Source organism: Opisthorchis viverrini, assembly GCF_000715545.1.
Source record: "Opisthorchis viverrini unplaced genomic scaffold opera_v5_79, whole genome shotgun sequence".
Lineage (NCBI taxonomy): Eukaryota > Metazoa > Platyhelminthes > Trematoda > Opisthorchiida > Opisthorchiidae > Opisthorchis > Opisthorchis viverrini.
In genome coordinates this window covers 1571537-1596073 of record NW_008751737.1, presented here as the reverse complement: position 1 = coordinate 1596073, position 24537 = coordinate 1571537, and the positions used below count along the sequence as shown (strand labels likewise).

The following is a 24537-nucleotide window of genomic DNA, read 5'->3' as shown; positions in this document are numbered from 1 at the left end:
CTGTCAAGAGGACTTCTCAGTGAGTATGCTCTCAAAATGTCTCCAGCGAAAGTTCAGCAGGAAGAATTCTACGCACAATTATCAACTGTCAGAAAATCACCTATTCCCTATTCGTGTCTCAAAATCCGAATGGTCGTGACGAGCCGAAAAAGGGATACACGGAGTTGAAGCCATGGACGTAAACGGACGGTACCTACTAGAGATATTAACAGCACTAATACATTGTTCAATGCTGAAAAATCAACCAACGTGGATGGGTGCATTCAAGTAGACGTGAACATCATTTGCACCATATCATTGTCCGACAAAATGATCCCAACGAAGTTCTCATAGCAAAGGTGATGCGCCGTGCCGATGGCACCACGTATTTGCATTGGTGCGACTGCAAGTGTGACTGGCTCTGAAGAAGCTTCCTTGTCGTGGGACGAAGTTACCGTCCACCAGGCTCAACATCAAATAGTTGTTAGATGAGTCAACATTACACCATCATCATCATCATCATCATCATCATCATCATTATCATTATCATCATTAACAACATGACATCAGTGTCCAACACCGATGCTTCGCTGCCGTACAACCATGATTTATTTGAAAGCTTCGTTATAAAAAAAAGAATAAAGGTGGATGGGGAAGGGACTTAGTGCTAGCTCAATACAATCATTCCGAGGTGCCTACACCTCCAGACACTTTCAGGCAATCTGGACAGAAACTGACGAAAAGATGGCCATTGACATCGGTTGGCATCCATATCTTGCAGTGTCTCCAACCAGGCACAACGGGTATCATACGATCCCTATCTTGGAAGGCGAGCAGCACCGACAGCACCCAAATATTTCGTGATTTCTTTCATACCCCTCTGCCAGTTCAAGGGTTGTCCACTTCTCTGCTTCCGCCACTCTGTAATGGGCATGGAAAACAGCATCAGATCAGCTCTTTTTGCACTGCGGGAAAAGTGATGCTGCGTACTTACTCAACCGCCTGAACTCCGATATTCCGTAGGAAAATACATCTGCGAGATTCGGGAACGGACACAAGAGAGAAGACCTTATCTTTGTGACAGTTGTCAAGAGCAGAGCAAGCAGCATATACAGTGCAATACAACTCACGCTGCCATATGATAATAGAGAAGATAATCGTTCATCTGTAACACCCTTTCGGTGCCTAGCTGCCATGCCACCCAAGGGAACAACGAGGGCTGGGATACTGATTGCCAAGCTTAGACCTTCCGGTCAATAAATTGGAGATCTAACCACTACTACATGAGTCAGAGATGAGACTTCTATGTGCGGCAGACATCCAAAGGTTTGGTGAGACAGTCAGTCAGATTTGAACCATGTACCGAAAGAATGTGGGTTCCAGATGCTACAGTTTCGGTCGCCGGAAAACGGAAGAGTTGGGGGGATAAAACCAAAGCGAAATCAACATCAGTTAGTTCATAGAAACAGATAGCGATGACCTGGAGGCAATAGCTTTGATGCACGAGCGCCCTGGCTGCCTGACTGGGCCATTTCTGACTATTAGTTAGTTGAGTCCCAGTCCCATTCGACCCGACTAAGTTTTCTGCTTTTTTTCCATATTTCTTCGTCAGATTATAAATTATTCACCTCTTGGGCGTTTCCACTTAGCGCATGGCTTGGGGGAAAGAGCTCTGCGAGGCCGACGGTCCTCTGACACATGTTCTAACAAGTGTAACCTACGAAGCGTGAATAATTCTCCATTGTGAGCTCCTTTTTCCGAAAGTCACCTGATGTGCCTCGGCATTGCTAATCCAATATTCTTACCAGATTTGGTCCATGCTTCGGAGACCCCAATGGTCAAACACTGACTCTATACGTACTCAGAGCGTAGACGCCACGTTTCCAATCCGTGAAACGGCATGGATCGCACTGCCGCAAGGTATACTCCGCCTGACGTAGGTGGTGATTCAGATGGATGGAACTCATTCTATCGCTATTGATAGTCTAAATACTTCAGTGGGGAATTCTAAGGAAGACAAATGTGAATTGGTAACGGTCGGCTAGGAAGAACCCATGGAAGAAAAGAGCACTGCGGCTCAGTTGGCCACAATATGAAGAAATTGAAATCTTAGTGAAACACTAAATAAGAGCCAATTGTTCGTTAGAGCCTGACCGTCCCAACATCATCAGACAACAACATCAGTGGTGACACTGATACTTCACCGCCGTACAACCATAAGGTTCGTCTAATTATATTTAAAGCCCTAGAGTGAAAAGGAGAGAAAACGAGTGAATGAGGGAGGGAAGCTAGTGCTGGCCGATGTCGAGCAATTCTGAAGTGCCTACACCTCCAAGCGCACAATCTGACAATCTGGAAAGAAACTGACAGCACGAACGCCACTGACATCGATCAGCCGCCATTTCGTGCAACGTCTACAACCAAGCACAGGTGGGGTCACGGGGACCCCATCCTGGAAGGCGTACAACACCAACAACACCCAGTCTTCATGATCTCTTTCACACCCTTCTGTCAAGTCATGTGCTGTCCACCTTGCGGTTTGCTCCACTACGAAGGGGGAACGGAGAACAACACTCGTCCCGGAAGAAGCTGTTTTGGCATGCGCACCACATGACCCAGCCATCGTAGTAGGTAGTGTTGGATGTTTTTCCAGAGTGAAGTACCTGCGCCCAATCAAATACCCGCTTTCTAATCATCTCGTTGCTGATTCGTTGATGTCATCCAAAACCAGAAACTTTCTGAGCCGTCGGTGGTCAAAAACCTGAAGACACCTCAGATCATCTGTCCACAGAAGCCATGTCTCACCACTATACAACAACACAGCCCTTACTGTAGCCTGACACACGCGACCCTTAAGATCTAGTGATCTGTCTTTTTGACGCCACAGGTAAGATCTAGTGATGTGTCTTTTTGACGCCGCAGGTGAGTCTTTGAGATTCTTGCACTGACCTCATCAGACATATTTTCGTCAGAGCTAATACAATTACCACAATCTCCAATGATTCTCCTTGAATTGTTCAATGACTGCACGTTCTGAAGCATGACTTTGCACATTGAAGGTGCAAGGCGCATGCCAAAAGATAGTATGATGGTCAGTCTATTCAACAAGGTTTGTGCTTCACTTTGGTCTTCAAAGATGAGAGCGGTGTCACCTGCGTACTACAGATCGACAAGGCTCTCACCAGCAACAATTTGAACGCCGGCGTTTTGAAGACCTTTCAACGTTCGCCTCATTATATCATCAACGATGAAGCTGAACAAGAATGGAGTGGACATCCTTGTCGGACACCACTTTTGGTAAGGATGCTTTTGGAGAGCTCAGCATACAGTCTCACAGAAGTATACCAATATAGGGATCGGATTATGTTCACAGACTTTTGGGGCATACCCTGTTGAGCAAGTGTAGTTAACAGCAATGGCCGATCGACAGAATCGAACGCACCCTCGAAGTTAAGGAATACCGAGATTGTGGGCCGTCTGTGCATATGACATTGCTCTAACACCTGACGGAGTGTGGAGATGTGGTCAACGCAGCCTATATCTGGCTGATTCTCACGAGTCAAGGTTTCGCGTGCCACTGTAAGACGGCAAAGAATCGGTGACTTCAAAAGCCTTGTCACAACAGGAGTTAAAATGACATTTACTGCGGGTACCCAGATGTGTGGGACTGTCTGTTTCTCCAAAATAGACCCAAACAGGCTGCAAAAACACTGGCTGAGAAGTCCACCGCCATCCTTGACAAGAACAGATGGAAGGTCGTCAGAGCCAGCAGCACAATGAGGCTTGAGTAGAGAAAAACACTCAGACGCTTCTGTGACTGAAGGCTGCTCCTTGACAGACAAAAGTGAAAGTTGTCCTGGCCTTCCAGATTTGGAAAAAAATAGTTCGGCTGTAACACCCTTTCGGTGCCTAGCTGCGAGGCCACCAGAAGGAAGCACGGGGGCTGAGATACTGCCAGGTTGCCCAAGCCTAGACAGGGGAAGTCCAGAGGCAGCCAATTCGCGCTAAACCACGTGAGCCATCTCGCCCCAAAGAGATTTGGGAACTGATCTCGTCTCCCGCCAGTCTACTGCCTAAGATAACAAATATAACTACCACGTCAATTGGCTCGTCTGCAACCACGAAATTTCGGTTGAATACCATCCACTTTTGTAGCAGTACGTAGAACTTTGCAAATTTGAAGCGAATAATTGTTACTTGAAGGTGCGTTTTCGAACAAAAGAGTGATAGCTACTGCATGCTCAAAGTCTGTGATCGAACGTTCCAGGAGCATTTTGATCCCCGGTGTTTTAGATGCAGGCGGAGGAATTTCAAAAAGCACATCAATAAAATAGTTGAAGAAGAATGGTGAGAAAGGGGATAGATGGCTGCGATTATGGCGCGAATTTACTGACAAAGTCCCATGGTTGGGACCCGACCTCTGCCTCTCGACTTCCCCTGTCTATGCTTGAGGAATAGTATCCCAGCCCTCGTGCCTCCTTCTGGTGGCATGGCACTGAAAAGGTGCTACAGCCGAACGCTTTTCCACTAGACGTGGTGAAACGGGGAAATTCTCCGATGCATTGGTACGCGCCCACAGGAGTTCGCATACACACCATAAGGAATATAAATTTGGAAGGGATACCCTCAACTGCCAGTCACCGCCAGTTTTTGATGATCGGTGGATACAACAGCGAACTGTAGATCAAGGCTACCAACATGAGACGTCTGAAACAATGGTGCTGCTGAAGAACTTGACCGAAGGCAAAGATATAGTTCACTCATCCTCCGCCAGAGCGAAACCTAGCTTGATTCTCGTGAACCTTTCTCTCTCTCAATCGATAACGGACCAATCTGCACAATATACGCCAAAGAGCACCTTGAATTGTACAAGTCTGCTGCCACGATGGTTTTCTCTCACCGCCCTGGTATCCCTTTTCACTAGTATTGCGCCTCCGTCCAATATATGCCACATTGTGGTCGTCAGAATGTTCATCAAGGCCTCACCAACTTGTTTGAAAAGCGCAGGGTGCAGACCATCCCCTGGTTGTTTCGTTGAAGGAATACCTCATGCTGGATTTCCACTGATGACGGAGGGCTATTGCCGAAGTTCCATTTTCGCTCGTCGGTTTTTTCTATAGGTTGCGCTGGGTCAGGCAAGTGAACTGATCCTTGACGTGTCCAACCCATCGCTCAAGACAACGATTTTGCGGATGAATTCCGTCCCGTCTTCCCCAGATTTTTTTCTGACACCCATCTTCTTCTAGTCGGTTTATCCCTTCACCCGAAATAGGCCACGGCTGTAGTGAAAGTTTTCTCCATCACCTGGGCCATCGCAACCTATCAGCGTTATGTCACTCTTCAAGCTCTCGATCATCCGGTATTTGGAGGATCTGAGTGCGCCATCACAGTGGCCAGTTGCTGATGTGGTCTTTCTGACAGCAATAATACCTGTTAATCTCTATGATGTCCATTGTTCAATTAGTTGAGTCGGGTGACATGGACAAACATATCTGACGGTTGGTGGCACAGCTTCTTTAAGATTCCTCAATTTCTGGTACTTGAACACTTATTTATCCTGCTCAATATCATCTCTTCTCTCCCTGTCAACACTGATCACATCATTGTACAAAGTATGATTCAATGAAATGCACACACAAGCCCCAGGTTCTTGGGCTTGACGCGATTTGTGCCCTTTGTTGAGTGACTTTTGTTGTGACTGGAGGTTAAAAAATTATGGTTATCACCAATGTCCAACGTGAACAAACATTTTAGCTCCAAATATTGGACCTATCAATCCACATCAATGGATAAATATTGAATCTCCGGGAGATTGAAATGACAGGAAAATATAACATTCTCTTCGTAGTGGAGCGAGATGTCTGAAGTGGCTAGAGTGCTAACTTACTGACCGGAAGGTTCGTGGTTCGATCCTGACCTCTACCTATCGACTTCCCCTGTCTAGGTTTGGGCAACCCGATATTATCTCAGTTCTCGTGCTTCTTTCGGGTAGCATGGCAGCCAGGCACCAGAAGGGTGCTACAGCTGAATGATATGTATTATCTCTCCGCAATGCGGTGCTGCTCAAAAGGTACCTTCTGCGCGTAGCCATAGTAGGAGTGAGACAGTGATGTCTTACTCCCGGCGTCCTCGGGCTACGCCTGTCCCCTGCCAAGCGGACTATTGAGTCAGTGGTTGATGGAAAGTTCCTCCAATAAATCCCAGCACCTGCTGTCTCGCTTTACAGGCATTTGAGTCGGAGGCTATAGGAAAGGTTCCTGAACTCAACCCTACAACCTCCGATTGTCTTGTGGATTAAAATATTAAGTCAAAGGCACAAGCTGCGGTATCTCGACCAAACCCCCTTCTTCTTCAGTAGTGTGCTGAACACCGCTAGTTCCAGGACAGCACGAACTTCCGGCGCAAACGCTCACCTCAGGTTACTTGGATGCTACCAACCGCAAGCCAGACGTGAATAATGTGGCTATCGATTACCGATTAAGGGCCTCAATTAAATATTTCTGTCCATTTGGGCTGCATAACTTCATCCCGATTATGTCACTGTACGCATCAAGTTATCAATGTTTTTCGTTGGGGCTTTCTTGGAGGAACTTTCCGGCAGCCAATGACTCAATAGTCTGGCCCGCTTGGCAGGGGACTGGCGTGGCTCGAGGAAGCAGGGAGCAACAAGTGTCACTCATAATGTGGCTGCGAACAGAAGGGTGATCAGTGTGCATTTTTTAATACCGATCGTTTCCAACCTCGGGGGAAGGAAGCATGCTGCTTCTATGAATACAGAGATACTGGTTACCAGAGGATAGTACGACTGTACCTTCGGACCGCTCGCAGTATGGGGACTCGCCGTTCTTCGTCGTACTGCTTGTCGTTAGCATTAGTGGTATGGTTGGGGAACTGGGTTCCAGGTTATCCCGCTGGGTCATTGCAGTACTGAATCCTGATCATAACGGCAAGGTGACAACTTGAAGTCGGACTGCAATTTCAGTAAGAGCCTATCTTCGTCGCTACAAGAGCACAAACCAGAGCGTCAATCACACACTCAATAAGACACAACAGAAAAGGTTCTAAGAAGTTACCTACGCCAGTGTCCGACGAGTTGCCTGACTTGAATGGTATACCGCCGACCTTATTGTGAGAATGCATTGGCGTACTGTCCAGGCCGCCTACTCACTTTTGTGCCGCTCCAATACCGGGCGACAAGAGGTCATAAAGACCATCTACAGGATGGCGACAGGATCGATCCGTGGAACCACCGTCCGATAACACTGTTTCCGCTGCCCTTAGAGCCTAGGCAGTGTTGCAGGTGATTTTCTTCGCTGCCAGTGAGAGATACGGTCATATATATACGTTAAAATACTCTGTGCCTGACAGTTGATGTTTCAGGCTTACTTTCCCAGTCTGGTGGGGACACTGGATCAGTGATACTGAAGTGCATCGAATGGTTTCGGAAGAAATAACTCGCCACTACGGATGAACTGATCACACTCCATAGGTGTCCCTGGCCTGGTAATGAGCTCCGTATACCAGTCAACGAGATGGCCCAAGTGGTTAGAGCGAGAAATTTACTGACCGGAAGGCCCGTGGTTCGAATCCGACCTCCGCCACTCGAATTCCCCTGTCTAGGCTTGGGCAACCTGGCACTATCCCAGCCCTCGCGCTTCCTTTGGGTGGCATGGCGGCTAGGCACCGGAAGGGTGCTACTGCTGAACGCCTACACCAACGAATCTCCCGAACAGCCCTTTTCGTACAACCACACGAATGTTGGAAACGAGCCAGGGGAGTTCAAACGATGACTTTTCAGCGAAGTATGAAAGCCAGTACCAGCAAACCTAGCTGCGCTACCCCCTGCCTTCTACTCAGATGGTGACCGTGAGACGGAACAAACCAACGGTTAGAGACATTGTCAGACATGGCCCAGTTGTGCCCTCAGTGGCGTTCGCCAATCCAAGCTGTTGCCTTCGTTTTACCTACTCGATCTCCCACCAACAGCCCTTTATTGGCGCACCGAATATATTAGCTGCCGCCTCCAATACGTACCTATTTAGCCTACCTCCCCGGATCATCGGTAAAGGTAACGGCAGCAGGAGACTTCGCGAACAGTCAAGCGACTTTGTGGTCAGCAAATCTCAGTGCCCTCTAGATCCGCTCCCTCATTCGCCGAACCGTTGCATCCACAACCGTAACTTGACCATCAGAACGGCCAACAGACATCAGTGCTTGGCCTGGAGGTAAGGCACTGCCCATCCTCGCTTGGTGGTGTTTTTTTCATCCCCGGTAGTGTCGGAGGTTCCGTTCAGTAGCTTTTTGACCACAAAGTGCTAAAGAACAATCATTCTACATGTTATGGATAATGAGGAAAATAAGGAAAAGACAGCCAGGTGTTGAAATAGACGGCCCAACCAGTCAAATTTAAACTGATCCGGTCGTCCGATATGACAGAGTGAGAGAACTGCACACCGGAGAAAACAGCTTTGATACAGTCACTGTGGTTGGCGCGAAATAGTCAGGATCATTCACCATTCGCTTTCCTTGCACTAGATACCCCATATGTAGAGACACCAGTTGCCTTCTTTGGAGAGCAGAATGCCAACCGTCTGGAACAGGCGCCTTTATACATCGCACCAATATACATCAACGCCGGACCCGCGGAGTCGACACAGAACCATTATTCATTCCTTTTGGGGACTGAGTTCCTGGAGGCTAGTAGAACCGTGCATCCGTGTTTAGCCCACCGTTTACGAATACCAGTGAGTCACAAACACGCGCCCTCCTCGGACCAGCTGGTCGAATAAGCTATACAACCCCCTATCCATTCGGCTTCACTATCCTATGATCCATATGTCCCTCGCTGTTCCTGCTCAGTGGTTCAGAGCGCGAATTTACTGACCGGAAGGTCCGTGGTTAGAACCCGACCTCTGCGCCTCGACTTCTCCTGACTAAGCTTGAGCAACCTAGTAGTATGCCAGCTCCTGTGCTTCCTTTGGGTGGCTGGTAGCTAGGCGCCAAAATCGTACTACAGTTAAACGATATTTTGTACTTTTGTTCCGTTTCTGAGATCACTGTGGGCTCCATCACATTCGCTGGCATAAATGAAGTGTGCCAGTCGTGACGTCAGCTGGTATTCACTGACGTATTTTGAAAACTCCTGGCCAACTTAACTCGATATTGCTGGGCCGCAGAGACTTCGTCGGTGGCGAACAGATTTTGGGTTACCCGGCATATTTTCAATGGAAGGCGACTTTATGTATATTCCCGCACAACATTAGTATCAAAGTCAAAACAGCCGCCCTTACAAGCCCTGTTTGCATGAAATATTTTTCAAGGACTCATAATTGCCAGCAATATTCACCCTGTAGTGTATATTCGACTTCAGCTTCTCGATCTACCGAACGCCGCAATAAATAACTTATCCCCCGAACACGGTTTTCTGCGCACATCGTCCTTCGGGGAATCAATCACCACGACGTGGACGAAATTAGGTTTGCGTTTCCTATACGGTTACGGGTGCACCAGGACCTACAGCTTGTCTACGGTACTTTCGTGTACATACTCCTTTGTTACAATGTGCTGTACCAGTTTTTGTCGGATCCTCAGCAATCCTCCCAGAATGTTTCCTCACTGGCAGTTACCACCTTACCTGAATTTCCGGGTAACCTAAAGTAAACACCCACCGGAGTTAGCGGCGAACACAATGGAGGAATGGAGGTGACATTCAGCAATTATCCCTCTGATTGGTTGAGGCTCGTTATCGGGTTTTGCAGGGGTTGGGCTTGTTTTCAGATTGGCCCTTTTCGAGGCCTTCCGGTAAATGCATGGTGGTATCGACAGGTTTCAAAGGTTGTGTAATGCGATTAGTTGCGACGGCTGGAACACTGATGCTCGTCCCCACCTTTGGACTGCCGTCGCACCCAGAGCGTTTTCGCCTGTTTCACCAAACTCCAGGTGGCCCAGTGAGGCGGAACCCTCTTTGGTGATCTATAAGCCCTGGAATAAAATTTATTGGAATCAAAGAATACGCAAGGGTGTTGGTCGGTAACAATTGCCTAGAGAGACCAGGAGAGTCGAGTCTGCGCCAACGGCAGGGCATTCGTGTCATTACCACCCTAGTTTGTTCCGCTAGATCTGTAGGATCCATACTCTCATGCTGCTGGTGTTGCTCACAGAACTGGAAAGGATAAAAATTAAAAGCTGATGTTAGCTAGTGGGATGGAGAAAGAAACTTACCAGCGAGGGAATTTCGAAGTTGTGTCCATGAAATGGGGTTAATCCCCCCTCTAAAATGCATTATACCACACGCAGCAAAAGGTAACCATGAAAATATTAATCCGCGTATGCAAAGATCATGTAAACCAGGCAAAACCTCACGAAGGCAACCGAAGCGTTTGAATCGACAACGAACCAACACAACAAGGGGCCAGGGGATCAATGTGAGCGTGTGGTAATTCCCCCGGTTGCTCGAAAACGCAAGTACTTACCCTCGGATGAGACGGAATCACTCCAGAGGTTTGTGAACGAAATGGTTAAAAGCAGTCCCCCAAGGATTTTACACCCACAAATTCAGAAAGACTGTTCAGAGAGAGAAGTGCCTGGGAAAATGAGGTAGATGATATTTTAGTGCATCCATTATAGCTTATTAAAATGGCTCGTTCCATTTCTTTCGGAAACGACTTTAATCCTGCTGGAGTCTAGAAGCCGTGGTCACTTCCGGTGTGGTGTCCAGGCAAAAACAAGGCTTTCAAATAAATCACGTTTGTGCGGCAGCGAAATATTGGCGTTGAAAACTGGTATCATATGTCGATGATGATGATGTCCTCGCAACATTCGAGCCGGGACAAGGAACAAGGGATCTTATTCTTGTCGACGCTGGTAGACTTTTGGCTACACGCTTTAAGGGATTTTAATCAGTGTCTCTTAAGCACCATCATCTTAGTTAGATGCCATCAAAACTGAAGTCTCAGCTGGGTTATGTTTCATCCAGTACCCCCGGCTCTAACATTAATCCGTACAAACGAGCGCAACAGTAGTAACACCGGAGCGCGAACCACTCTCCTCTAGGAAAGACCACTCTAGTGAGAGTCCTAGCTCTTTCCATTTAGCTCCATGGAACTACCGGCAAGCCCCCTCATTTGTGTTTCCACACCTATCTTTTCGGGAAGGACAAAAAGAAATCGCCAATAAACGTTCTGACTCCTGCCATTCTTTTATCCAAACGCACCTTCGTCGACCGTACAAAACAAGGTTAATAACACAACTGCCGTATATTTTCATAACATTTGCCGTTCAATAACAATGTTTATTCCGAACTGGCCAGTGACATACCTGCAGGCGTGATCATAATGGTGCAGTCAGATGAAACCAAGACTAATAAAGTTTATGGGTACCGGGAACTTCATGGGAAAGAGACAGTGAGATAGACAGTGGGCGTTACCCGAAGTGGACTAGGTCGCACCAGAAGTGGCATGAGTAAGGAACCTAAATTACAAGGGTTCTTCCCTTCTTATGAGGGACGTATAAGATGAGACAGGATATGATCGTTAAGATTTGAAGGTGGCAGGCAAAGGAAATACAAGCGAGCCTATAGCAAAAGGCTTCCCGCCTGATACGTGATAAATAAAACTTCAGACTACAGAAAATGTAGAACCAGAATAACGGATCTGTGGAGGCAACAGAACTACCAAGTTCTGACCGGCCAACACAAAACAAATCCCAAAACCGGCCGCCGACTATGAGAACATCCGGATTATTTTCGCCGAAACAAGAAGGGATTCGAAGTTGTGAATTAACGAGGATCCAGTCTAATAAAATTTTCCCTCCCGATGACACGTTGCTCGTAGCTTCTTATTTAAGTGAGCCATATGTACGTCGATGACTAGATGGCGGGATTAAGCAACCATATGCACCATTGGGCGCGGCGGAGTTAAAGATAAAGAGGGGTATTTACCTATCAGTTTTAAGACCAAGTGGTGTAGACTTGGGCCGTTAGATCCACGGGCCACGTGCGTCCTCAAACGTGCATCCATGGATGCCGCTGTAGACATCAAATGCTGAATCACACTAGCAATCCAACCAACAAGGAGCGCCCTTCTGGGCTTCATCCCACTCACTTTTCATATCCAAGTATTGCAACCCATCTTCACTTCTGGAATCATGTCGACTATGTTCGAATAGGTGAGCTAGTAAGATAGTCAAACCTGATGCAATCCAACGTTCTCAGGTAACTATAATGATCTAGCTCGATACTGCAAGGACACGTTCTTCAGTGGGAACCTCCGGCCCACAACCGGAAAATCGTTCCATAACTGCCACCTTACGGATTTTCCGACACCGACTAACACGAGCTGTTTTTCAGACAACCGTTGTCAAAAAACCTGAAAACGTCTTCGTTCCGCTTTTCAAACAGGCCAGATCTCACGGTCATACAACAGAACAGCCCGTACTGCAGCCCAATACGCACGTTACTTGATATTCACGGCTGTACCGCCCTGGCGACATGGGTGTTCCAGATTAGCGAACGCGACCCGAGCAATGCGGGTTCGTGCATTTAACTCATCGATATCGGTTGACCTCCTCGTAAATATCGATTACCGTTATTGCAATGGGACAAAGTCGCCTCACTGTAGTAGTTTAGAATTGTGACAACTTTTGACTGTCTGTTATTTCGGGAGACATTCTAACTCACATCAGCATACTATCTAGCAAACCTTTCGGGCACTTAAAAATTTTAGGACCCCACTTTATACGTGGCTGTCTTATTACCTCGTATGAATGGCAGCAATGAATAATAACATTTATTCCAACTTATAGCTGGCATACCGTCAGGTATGATCATAATGTTACAGCCAGAGTGAAAGCATGACTGGCGGGGATTGTCGACACAAAGGGTAGGGAAGGGGGACAGCATCATTTGGGGTGGGCATTATCCGAAGTATCCCTAACAACCCGTCACGGGCAGGGAAGCAAAGTTACCGTGCGTTATTGGAGGACCACCACGAACCCTTGATAGACCCAAGAATACCCTAACTGCAATGACAAACATAAACGACTCATCCAAGAGGTTCATGTATGGGGCTGTACACGAACCAAAGTAAGGCGTCGCAATGACGGTCCCGCGACTACTATACCCAGTGTGATGGCTTGCCCGCAGTTCAACATATCTATAATAGTTCCCATACTGGTGTGTTATTGAGAATACCATCAAGTCCGTTCAATTCGTGCAAGAACTCAGAAACAGTGGCAATCTTAATCTGCCATCTTCTTGTTCTGCCCACGAACCCAATGGTTTATCCAGCGGCACCGTCGGTACCATCAAGTCCGTTCAATTCGTGCAAGAACTCAGAAACAGTGGCAATCTTAATCTGCCATCTTCTTGTTCTGCCCACAAACCCAATGGTTTATCCAGCGCGTCGGTCGGTGGATTGGATCAGTGAAAATCGAACCTTGTCTTAAGCCAGATAAGGCGTATGCTGTATCTTACTAGCTGTGCTGAATTCCCTGGCTTCAGCGGGGCGATTGGCACAACCATAGGAGAATTTTTTATATCCGGGTTGCGAATGTCTGTCCTAATTTGTGATTGCGCAGACGTAATGGGCGTGTTTATTGTCTGGGTCGTTTTGAGGTTATCTCTAAGTCTAATGTGTAAGGAAACAAGCGAAGTAAAAAGGTTTTCCATAAAGTTTTCCACCGTCCTCAGAGGCGATCGGCAAAGCCATTGCTGGCAGTTTGCACACTCAGAATATTTTCGCCGAAACTTTTGGGTTTTCGAAGTTGTAACTTTAACGGGCAGTTAGTCCAATCTATTAGCACATTTCTTTCGGCGTGCGTCTAGCCCACGGCCATTTCGGTGATATTTCGTTTATAGTATTTTGTTTAAGCGAGCGAAATTTCAAGGTCGTGGACCACCAACGAGTCGCGTTTCTCACCGGTTTATGGGACCTCACCTATGCACAATAACATAACCCCTTGGTCAACGACAGTCTTTCATACTCATAACTATACGTGATGCCGCTTATCTTTCTTAGCTATAACAAACACCGCGCCATTATACATGCGGGTCGGTAAAAAGGAGGCCTCAACTATGCGTGAAATAACCTAATCTGCTGACCGGTCATACTCATTGCGGCATTCAATGTCACCTTACCTGGCTACTTATCGTACCTGCTAGTTCCGTGTCCATGTGCGGCGTTGATTAACTGGTAACTTAATCCAACCTAATCTGTCGTACTCACAATGTTTTCTTTGTTGCCTATGACAAACACCGGCAAGTATTTATGCAAATCGATGAATACGTGGCCTACACTATGTACGCATAGCTAATCTAATGGTGAGCGACGGACCTCGTACTCAAAACTCTACGCGATATTGCTCGCCTTGACTACTTTTTGAAACTGCTAGGCTAAGGCTTATATGCGACGCTAATTATTAGGCCTCAACTATGCACAGTTTCCTAATTTGGCCGCCAAAGGTTGCCCGTCATACCCATAACCGTGCGTAATTTCGCTTATGTCTGCTATCTATAGTAAATATAGACCACTATCTATGCGGGCCGATAAAAACGAGGCTCCAACTATGTGTCATATCTTAATCCAACGGTCAACGACGGTCTGTCATGTCCGAAAATGTAGTCAATATTGCCTACCTTAGCTACTTTGCGCGATTGCAAGGCTCGTGTCTATGTGCAGCTCTGTGTATAAGGCTTCAACCATGCCCAGTAGTCCAGTCCAATTGCCAACGATGGTCCGTCATACTCGTAACTATACTGAATGTCACCCGTCGAGGCTATTTATAGTAACTACCGGGCTCGTGCGCGTGTTCGTAGCTGACAATAATGTCCATACTATACACAATGAACTAATCCGATGACCAACAGCGGTCCTCCATATCCATACATCGTCTACCTGCTAACACCCCATGCCTGGAAAATACACAGCCATCTTTAAAAAATCATGTTTCTCTTTACTGGTTGTATCGGCACAAACACAATGTGTGGTTAATCCAATTCTCAGTATTTTACTCGACAAGGTTTCTGAAAAAATGTATAATCGATTACGAATCTTGCATATCTTCCGCGTTATCATTTAAAACGAATAATTAAACAAAGTTGCAGTAGCTAACTCACCAGTTGCCTAATAAATCTCTTTGTTCACAATTCCCGGTCGGTGTCCGCGCTGAACCCGGAGACATACTGTTAGAAAGTTAAACTCACTGCTTGCTGAATTAGTCCAATAGGCGATAATGAGGGAGCCGTGTGTACGTCGATGACTAAATGGCGGGATTCTGCAACCATATGCATTATTGGGCGCGGCGGAGTTAAAGCTAAAGAGGGGTATTTACTTATCAGTTTCAAGACCAGGTGGTGTAGACGTGAGCCCTAGGATCTAGTGATTGGAGGAGGCTTGGCGTCCAATCAGCTACTTTAAACCACTTAATCCGAAACTGCGATCTTAAAAAGACTTTGGTCTACCTCTGAGTATTTTCTCGGCCTCTCAAGAATATCCATCCCCTAACGGGATTGCACATCGTAGGCTATTTATCCCAGAAATGATGTCCATCACGGGCTGTCCAGAAACCCAAGTATTTCAGTGCAATGATGCCATGGCACTGTTACACCCGGTTTGATAACATACCCGCAACTTTGCCCTTACTTCGCTTGAGTGTACCCTTCAACTCGATTGTTCCATTACCTGCAGCTACAAACTTAAGCTTTATTCTGACTAATCTTGTGGTCATGCCTGACGGTACGCCATCCACCTGTTGTGAATAATCGTCGTTATGGTAACGTGACACTTTGTGCGTACAAGGTGCACACCAATGGACAGAATGACTTTCGTCAGGTCATCTAAAAACATATTTTCCTCCTCTTCGAAGATGAGAACGCCTGCATACTCCAGATCGACAAGATTTTTGCCAAAAGATATTTGAAAACCGGGTCCAGAAGTTGTTTCAGCGTTCTTCTCATTATCCCGTCGATTACGAATTTAAGTGGGAATGCAAAGAAGGCGCTCTCACCGGACACGTGTATGGAAGCCTTTGGAGCTTCCCTGCTGCGCTTCATGTACACGACGATGCAAATGCTGCATGCTTGACAACTCTTGCTTCAACTGCATGTCCTCTCCCCAACACATACTCCTTTCGCATAATGAGCCCCATAATCCGTCTTTTGTAATTAAGGAAAGAAAAATTGATTCCGGTCCAAGCTTGCCCTGGTCGTGGTATACACTCCAAGCAATCGCCCTATAAAGCGAAATATCCATTGATAAAAAAGGAAAAGATGTTATGAGAGTCCTAAAAAACAGGTGATATGACGCCTCAGAAGCAACCGGTTTCGCAAAGCTCCACGCATTTTCCCAGGCCGTAACAGCTCGGTTCTGTGGTCAGCTCATCCCACGAAGGGGCAACACCAACAAATATCTCTTATTTCATGTCTCTGCAAGTTGCAAGCTACCTTAGTTGTGCACGATCTAGCCAATGCACGTTCCTCGTGCTCACATACGTCCTCGCCAGCTAACATCGACCACATGACCATTTCTACACGTAAATATCGATTTCCGTTGTTGGAATTGGGCAGCGTTGCCTCTACCTAGTAATTGTGACAATTTTTGATTTTGTTATTTCGAGCGGCATTCTAATTCACATCAAAGTGCGTTCTAGCAAACCTTCAGGGCACTTTTCTTTTTTGAGTCCCCAATGTAGACATGGCTGTCTCGTTCATTTAAATAACTTTCGATAAAACTTCGGCTGCTTGGGGAGATCTTGTGCGCCTGAATAATAACCAGTAACTGCAAAATCTTCGTGCTAAAGGTTCCTATATTTCAAAACACGACTATGGATAAATTTGTGGTGTGCAACTAGGACGCGTAGGCAAAGCCACTGGCAGCCAATAAATTGCGAAATCCGCGACTACAGGTATCTCTGGGTTCGTTTACACAAATTTTAATAGAACTGTGGCCGCGTGGAGAGATATTGGGCACCCGAATAATTACCATCAAATAGTAAAATGTACGTCGAAGGTTCCCTTTTTCGACCCACGGTTTCAGAGAAATTTTGTGTGTGCGTCGGAACGTGGCATAAACCGTCACTGTGGCTTCATGGCCTTGGGTCTTGAGCGTATGGCCAGAGCCACAGATAAGCGTAAGTGGAGGCGATGAAACGGGAAAATAAGCAGTACGGTCAAATTGTAGTAGGAAAATCAGAACCACACTGTGACGGTGACTGGAGAGTCTCACCAGCTTTGCCGCTGTAGCAAAGTGAGGTGTAAAAGTTCCCTGAGAGAAGGAGTTTGCGCAGCACGCAAGATGGAACGCAAATTGCACGGAAAATGAATGGCTTGGTGAGCAGCACAAAGTAAAAGACGACGAGATGTTTAAATTCAGTGGAATGTCCAGTGGACTGTAATGAGCAGGTCCCGGATGCGGCTGGGGGTAGATGAAAACCAATTCTGGTTTCAGGTAATGGACCGAGTGGGCGGGTGGGCGAGTGAGCGAGTGGGCGAAGTCAAATTAGGAAGTGAACAGTTGCGGGTATGTTATCAAACTGAGTATGGCAGTGCCCTGCGACCACTGCACTGAGATACTTCAGTTTCTGGACAGCCCCGTGGCGGACGTTGTGGTTGTGGTAGTTGGGCTGAGATATGCCGTTCTGTGGGCAGCGAAATGTTGTGATTTCACCAGGCGATTCCGTAGGGGGAGCAAAACCAATGCAGTATCGCAGGTACTATCTATTTTTCTGTCCGGTCGTGATCTCTTCAGGTGTAATGCACAGACCGGTTTGACTGGATATCGGTTAAATAGGACATCCCTAGCACGTACTGCCACAGGTCAAAGCTTCAGGAGATGACTTGAGATTAGATTAATAGGGCCTAGAAAGTCATGGGTGTTGTAGGAGGAAAAAATGAACGTTTGTCACAGTCCTGCACTCAGGAGTTCAGTCATTGATGTCAAACTAAAATTGCCTATACATACCGTTATACTACCTGAGACGGAGGACAGTTAAATGTGAGTGGACAGTACAGAAGTAGCTGAGGCCGAGATAATTTATCTCCGCGGAATGAGTGATGGGATTTTAGCAATTGTGAAAATATCAGCCGGGATGGAGCAGCGACAGGACATCATGCAGGAGTTCATGTAGAGACATAGGCCATAGTCGTTTGACCAGCAAGTCCGTGAATCTAAGTCTTGATTAATCTGGTGAAAGGTATGGGCTTTTGTAAAAGGGAGAAATGTGTACTCGATTTTTATATGGTCCGCGAAGGTGAAGACTATACCAAGGGATATGCCGCCGGAGACGTCGTTGATCTACATTAGGGAGAAGGTGAAGCTTAGCACGCTCCCTTGAATGACACTACCCGTGATTGGCAGCGTTATTTGCGTCCTGTTAGATGAGTACGAGGCGAATCGCTGAAATAAGTTTCTACTGAAGCTAACGGTACTAAGTTTATGTAGCAGAGGTGCGTGAAGAACCTGGTAAAGGCTTTTTGAATATCCGAGTAAATTGTTAAAGCGGAGTTTCCAGCGGCGTAGGCTGCTGTGAATGTCTCAAACAAGTGAGGCTGGCAGCCACTAACAGATCTTTGAGACAGGACTCCATACTCCATCTATAGCACTAGTAGCCAGAAGGAACTTGGTTAATGGACCTTTGACCAGACGTTCATTTATTCTGATTGGGAGGATGTATGTCGGGTTCCCTTATGGTTGGAATGAGCTTGTCTGGGTCCGGATTTGAAATGCAGGTGGATTACAGATTTCTTCCCCTAGAAGGGGACCATTCCATAATTAATATTGACTGAACTGTTCAGTACAAAGTTTCCAATATATTGGCAGCCTTGTCTCAGATCACAGGGTGGGATGCCGACGGCCCGTGGCACAACAGAGTCCTTAATCTGTACAAGAAGGAAGAAACATCGGCTACGGAGATGGTTACGTCACTGAGGGTTGGCTGGTCACCCTCACCGTTAGGAGTTTGGATATATGTAGCAGTGGGTATGGGTTTGACGTTATAAACAGACCAACAGCCAAGCGGCGCACCCGATCTACTTCTATGTCGGTTCCTGACTTTCGCCCACTACCGCAAGAGCCCAATGTCGTGAGCTTTAGTGTGTATTTTGACGGCAGAAGGAAATGGTTACAGCAGCGTTCACATGGCTATATCGAACGATCCTGGAGGTTGAGGCCAGAACTATTGTGACTGATCAAAAAGCGCACACCTGTGGATGCTGTATTTTGCTGATAACAATTCGCCTTCTTTGAAACGGAGTTGGTTTTCGCACATTCTTCGGACCGGCACAGGCAGCCCCAGGACACTATTCTACTGATAATTTGACGTAGCCTACTGTGGTTTTGAACATATTATTGATCCGCCGTCACCTACCGGTTTCCCCCCAGGGCAGTGAGGATCTAAGTAGGAGACTTGTCCCGGACGGCTAAATATATATCAGCGACTTTTGGATGTGTTGATTTGTTTCGTTGCCCTGCTTCAAAGAGTTTCGTTATGCGCCTGAAGTCTGTCGCGATAATTTGATTGATCTGGCACTCACGCCTGGAATTTGATTTGTGCTACGTGTTTGATGTAGCATCAGCTGTAGACAGCGCTAGCGTTGTCATCAAATAGGCACCTATCATCCAACTGAACGATGAGAAGTACTCTCCGCCCGGTATTTTCCGTGAAATTTTGAGTAAACGCAAAACGATAGGGCAGACCACGGGATTGCATATAAAAATTGGCAGACAATCTGCAAGATCAATGAAGACTAAATGACTGGAAAGAGCTATCAGGGACAGAGGTTAACAGTGTATCCTATTGGTTCATAGTTTGGCTGCCATTTACGGGTAGTAAGCTTGCGTGGGCTGCTGAAGTTGCCTTCCGTTTTTTGCGTCTACCTGCTGCACCCATAGTTTTTTTGGGGACGGTGTCTTAAAAGCGTCATTTGCCACGCAACGAACATCAAGCGTATGGTTTCCATCAGGTGTGTAAATAATTTAATCACCAACCGGGGGGCACTTTTTAAGGACATTTCGTGCTAAGAGGGCTTGGAACACTCACTTATTGGGACATCTATGACATTTACAAGAGCCCCGCATTGATTGGGAAGTTTATAGAATGTCGGCTTCGGATTCTTTTCAGGTTGACATACGAGCCGATTTTAACTGTCTGCATTGTGCTTGCTTCATGTGAGCATTTTGGTCTATAACATTTCCGCACATAGTTTAGGATAATCTGGGCCCTCCAAGACCCGCAGTCAACTTACTTTGATTTCGCGTCAGCTTTTGTGTGACCCGGTTAGGTCCATACGTAGGGGTGGATTTGAAGACGCATTTAGTGCCAAAGTTTTCTGCTTTTTCTTCTACCTTCGGCTTTCCGCCTGTCCCACCAAAAATGTAGGCACGTAAATCGGGCTTTCCGCAAATCGGCCAGATGCACGTTTGTGCTCAAATCACTCAATACGCTTGCTCTATTCGAAGTCCCCTCTTCTCTACTTACCACAAACCCTAGCATATGGCTTCTGGACGTACTAGCCAGAAAGCTGATTAAGCTGGAAATTTTTTGTATAATATTATGCGCAAACGACCGTCATTTTCTGGAACTTCAACACAGGGACCAGGTTCACTGGATGAGCTCGGATAAATTCATTCACTAGAGATTGCAACTGTGAAATTAGTGTGATTTCGCAATCTTAAGAACGGGATGCTGGTGTTAACGCAAATTTCAGTTTGCTTCTCTGGTTTTCTTCTGGTTGTATACACAATTAATTACTGGAAGTCGGTCGAAGCTAGGCTGTTTTTTTCTATAATAAATGTTGCTTGTTGACATAATAATCGCGCTTTGTTCACAGCGCCGGCCTCTGCACGGAACGTTGGTTGCCTAACGTTTCCATACTCCTTGCTCGCATGGAGCAAATTTTAAACAGACGTCGCGTTATACCGTATTAACATTTCAATTAGGATACCAAAGTATAAGGCTTACATAAAAAACATCCGTACCGGGATTTCTCCGCCCAAGTTAGGGCTCATTGGTTGTACACATCATATCGGTGGCCCAGCCTAGTCTAAGAGGAACAAATGCAAACATTGGTATGGTATTTTGTTGGCATGGGAGAAGTCTTAAAAACGTTATTTTCATTCCTCTTGTGCGCGCTTGCCCACTTAATGCAAAGTCATTTCTTGTTTTCGAACCTTAAATTTAAGGGAAAAAGAGCTAGTTATAAGGATGGAACCGCACATATCAAATCACACCCGTACGTAAAAATTTGAAGGATGTCTGCTGCTCCTGAAATATGTGTTTGGAGAGTCTTATATATTTAAGTAAGTAAGCGTATAGCCTCAAATCAAGCTGTCACCCTCCTGAAATAGTGTTTTCTGTACGTCTGGCTCTCTGAGATAACGATATACCAGCGCGTGAGGCTTTTTTTCATGGAGGTACGCAATGTTAAGTTAGTAAGAAATGGTCTGAGGTAACATTCAACGAATGTTGGTCGTCAAAATTGCATCTGGCTCAAATTTTTTGGCCGCATTACATCCCTCTGGTGTTTGTGAGGTGCGGACCAGTACACGTGTACATTTTGACGTTAGGTTTGACTGAACGCCTAGACCTTGGCGTAAATGAAACAAGACGCCACATTGAGTGATTGATCGGAAATGCAGGTAGACAATCACGGGGAGCCTCACACGTTATTGACACTAAAATAAGTGCTAGATGAGTGTCAAAACACCATGCCATAGCAAACGACCAGTAATTAACAATTATAACAATTTTAGTTAACAATCTTCCGTTGGCGCTGATCAGAAACAGCATTGGTCGCAGAACGGAGCTCTGAGAAACTCGAGCGGAGACCGGCGCCAGAGCAGAGTTGGTCAAGCTCAGTTCCGTTCGGAATGTTCTGCATGATAGGAACAGTTTTATTCCGTGTATAGTTTTCCCCTGAAACTCGTGTTCGTGGAGCAGCGAGACATGTGTGACTCGATCAAATGCCTTTGAGGAGTCGAAAAAAACCATCCTATATGGAACCGTCGTTCTTGGCTTGAGTTAAGCTGTCAGCATGAGCATGTTCGTGGAGCAGCGAGACATGTGTGACTCGATCAAATGCCTTTGAGGAGTCGAAAAAAACCATCCTATATGGAACCGTCGTTCTTGGCTTGAGTTAAGCTGTCCACAAGCATGAGCACGTTTTTCATGCTCGAAACCTTTCGCTCCTTCATGAAAATTCTGACTCTGCTTCCTGGAAGTCCCTGAGTTAGCTTCGTGAAATCAGCCGCTTCCAAAAATTAGTGCTGCACCCTTTTTTCAAGTGTGCCTTCCAGGTGAGCGACAGCCTCTGAACGACAAGAACAAAACCGACTCGGGAAACTTGGGTGAAAACCTCGATCCTGTGTATCACTCTGAGTTCGTGAGCTCGAGGTACGTGATTCTGATTGACCCATCTGCTGACCAATAACAGCGCGCCTCCTTGTTCTTCTTGTCGGTCAGTGGCTGAAAGGCACAAGTGAAAAAAGGGTGTAGCATTGCTCTTTATGTTCTCAGCGCGGGGTAGTATGCTCGCCAGCGCGAGGATTCGCATAAATAAATGTCTAATAGTGTTTTAAATTGGGTTCGAGAAGGAGCGTGTACAACCGTCGGAGGAAGGTCATTTCACGCAGCTACTACCCGAAATGAAAAAAAGTTTTGTCTAACGGATGTGTGTGCCCTGAGCTTGAAGATTTTCTTACTATGTCCCCGCCGGGTGTTTGCTGGGTCAACGGTAAAAAACCTGTTTGTCAAGCTTTGTTCAAACAGGGCGTAGGTAAGAATTAGGTCCCCTTGGAGGCGACGGTACTCCAGGGGAAATAGATCAAGCGTCGCGAGACGCGTTTCGTAGTCCACGGACTTGAGGCCGGCAACTATTCTCGTGGCGGCCCGCTGGACACGCTCAATGAGGGTAACGTCTTTCGTACGTCCTGAGTAGACAACTTTGTTGGCGTACTCCAGGAGCGGTCTGACGTCTCCCGTAATACGGGAGAAGGTACGTCGGATCATCCGTAAAACGGCGAATGCCTTTTGGGCCGATTTCTCATGGTGTGGTGCGAAGGACAAGTTTGAGGAGACCCAGATGACCATATCTTTTTTGGCATCTATCCTCATGATTTTTTCTGGTCCCTTTTCACCATGCATAACGAAGGCATTCGCTGAATCCCCTCCAAACGACACATGGACGCACTTTTCATCATTCAGAGGAAGGTGCCAGTCCAACGACCACTGCTTGGCAGCGTCTACATCCATTTGGAGGGCGCTGGCATTGGAACTCCAGGATTTCAAGTCGTCCGCAAAAAGTAAACATGGACTCGCAAGAACGTCTGGGAGGTCGTTGACGTAGATCAGAAACAGGAGTGGTCCCAAGACGGGACCGGTTACTCACGCATTCGCGGTTTGGTGCGCGGCATCGCCGCTTTCTCCAGAATTCCCCCGATCGGGTTCGTTTTTGCCGTTCAGCAGCTCCCGTTCACCTAAAAAGAACTTAGCACCGCCATTTATGGTCTCAGTGCTGGCTACTATGCTTGTCAGCCCCAGGACTCACGGACAAATGGTCGATGCATCCTCGAGCAGAGCAAAAGCCATCTTGATTCTCACGAATCTGTCTCTTCCGATAATCCATCGACCTGCGCGAAATAGTGCCAGAGAGCACATTGAATGCGACGGATACCAGGCTGGTACCACGTTGGTTTTCGCACGACGTTCTTGCTTTGTTTTTGGAGACTGGGATGACGGTCGAGGTGCTCCATTCAGCTGGTATTCTGTTTTCCTTCCAAATTTGCAGTATGGTTATCAAGCTGTTCACCAAGACCTCGCCACTTTTGAAGAGCGCGGGTTGTAGGCCATCCGGGGCAGGTGCCTTGTCGCGCCTCAGGACTGAAATCTCACACTGGATTTCGCTTGCTGATGGTAGGTTGGTGTCAGTGTTCCATTCGGGCCCGCTTAGTTCTTCCAGCGGTTGTGTTGAGGGAGACCAGCTGAACTGTTCTTCGAGGTGCTCAGCCCGCCGCTCATGACGGTGATTGACGGAGCCGATAATCCATCGACCTGCGCGAAATAGTGCCAGAGAGCACATTGAATGCGACGGATACCAGGCTGGTACCACGTTGGTTTTCGCACGACGTTCTTGCTTTGTTTTTGGAGACTGGGATGACGGTCGAGGTGCTCCATTGGTATGTATTCTGTTTTTCCTTCCAAATTTGCAGTATGGTTATCAAGCTGTTCACCAAGACCTCGCCACTTTTGAAGAGCGCGGGTTGTAGGCCATCCGGGGCAGGTGCCTTGTCGCGCCTCAGGACTGAAATCTCACACTGGATTTCGCTTGCTGATGGTAGGTTGGTGTCAGTGTTCCATTCGGGCCCGCTTAGTTCTTCCAGCGGTTGTGTTGAGGGAGACCAGCTGAACTGTTCTTCGAGGTGCTCAGCCCGCCGCTCATGACGGTGATTGACGGAGTGACTTGCTGTTCCGTCTTTTTTGCACGTTGTCTCACTAACACCTAACTTCTTTTGACCAATTGATTGAATCAGTTGAAACAGGGCGCGTCTGTTTCCTGCAGCGAAATCCTCC

At 46.9% G+C, this 24537-nt stretch overlaps 1 protein-coding gene across 1 annotated transcript in view; it reads right to left on the bottom strand.

Moving 5' to 3' along the window:
- T265_04753 (hypothetical protein) overlaps window positions 1-23294 on the bottom strand; it is a gene marked incomplete at both ends in the record, with an annotated part of 47652 nt that extends 24358 nt beyond the window's left edge. The window contains 3 exons of the mRNA XM_009169566.1: window positions 4966-5123; window positions 12081-12167; window positions 22671-23294. Coding sequence (XP_009167830.1) covers window positions 4966-5123; window positions 12081-12167; window positions 22671-23220 — 795 coding nt within the window. The remainder of the gene's footprint in view (window positions 1-4965; window positions 5124-12080; window positions 12168-22670) is intronic.
- Window positions 23295-24537: the final 1243 nt, after the last annotated feature.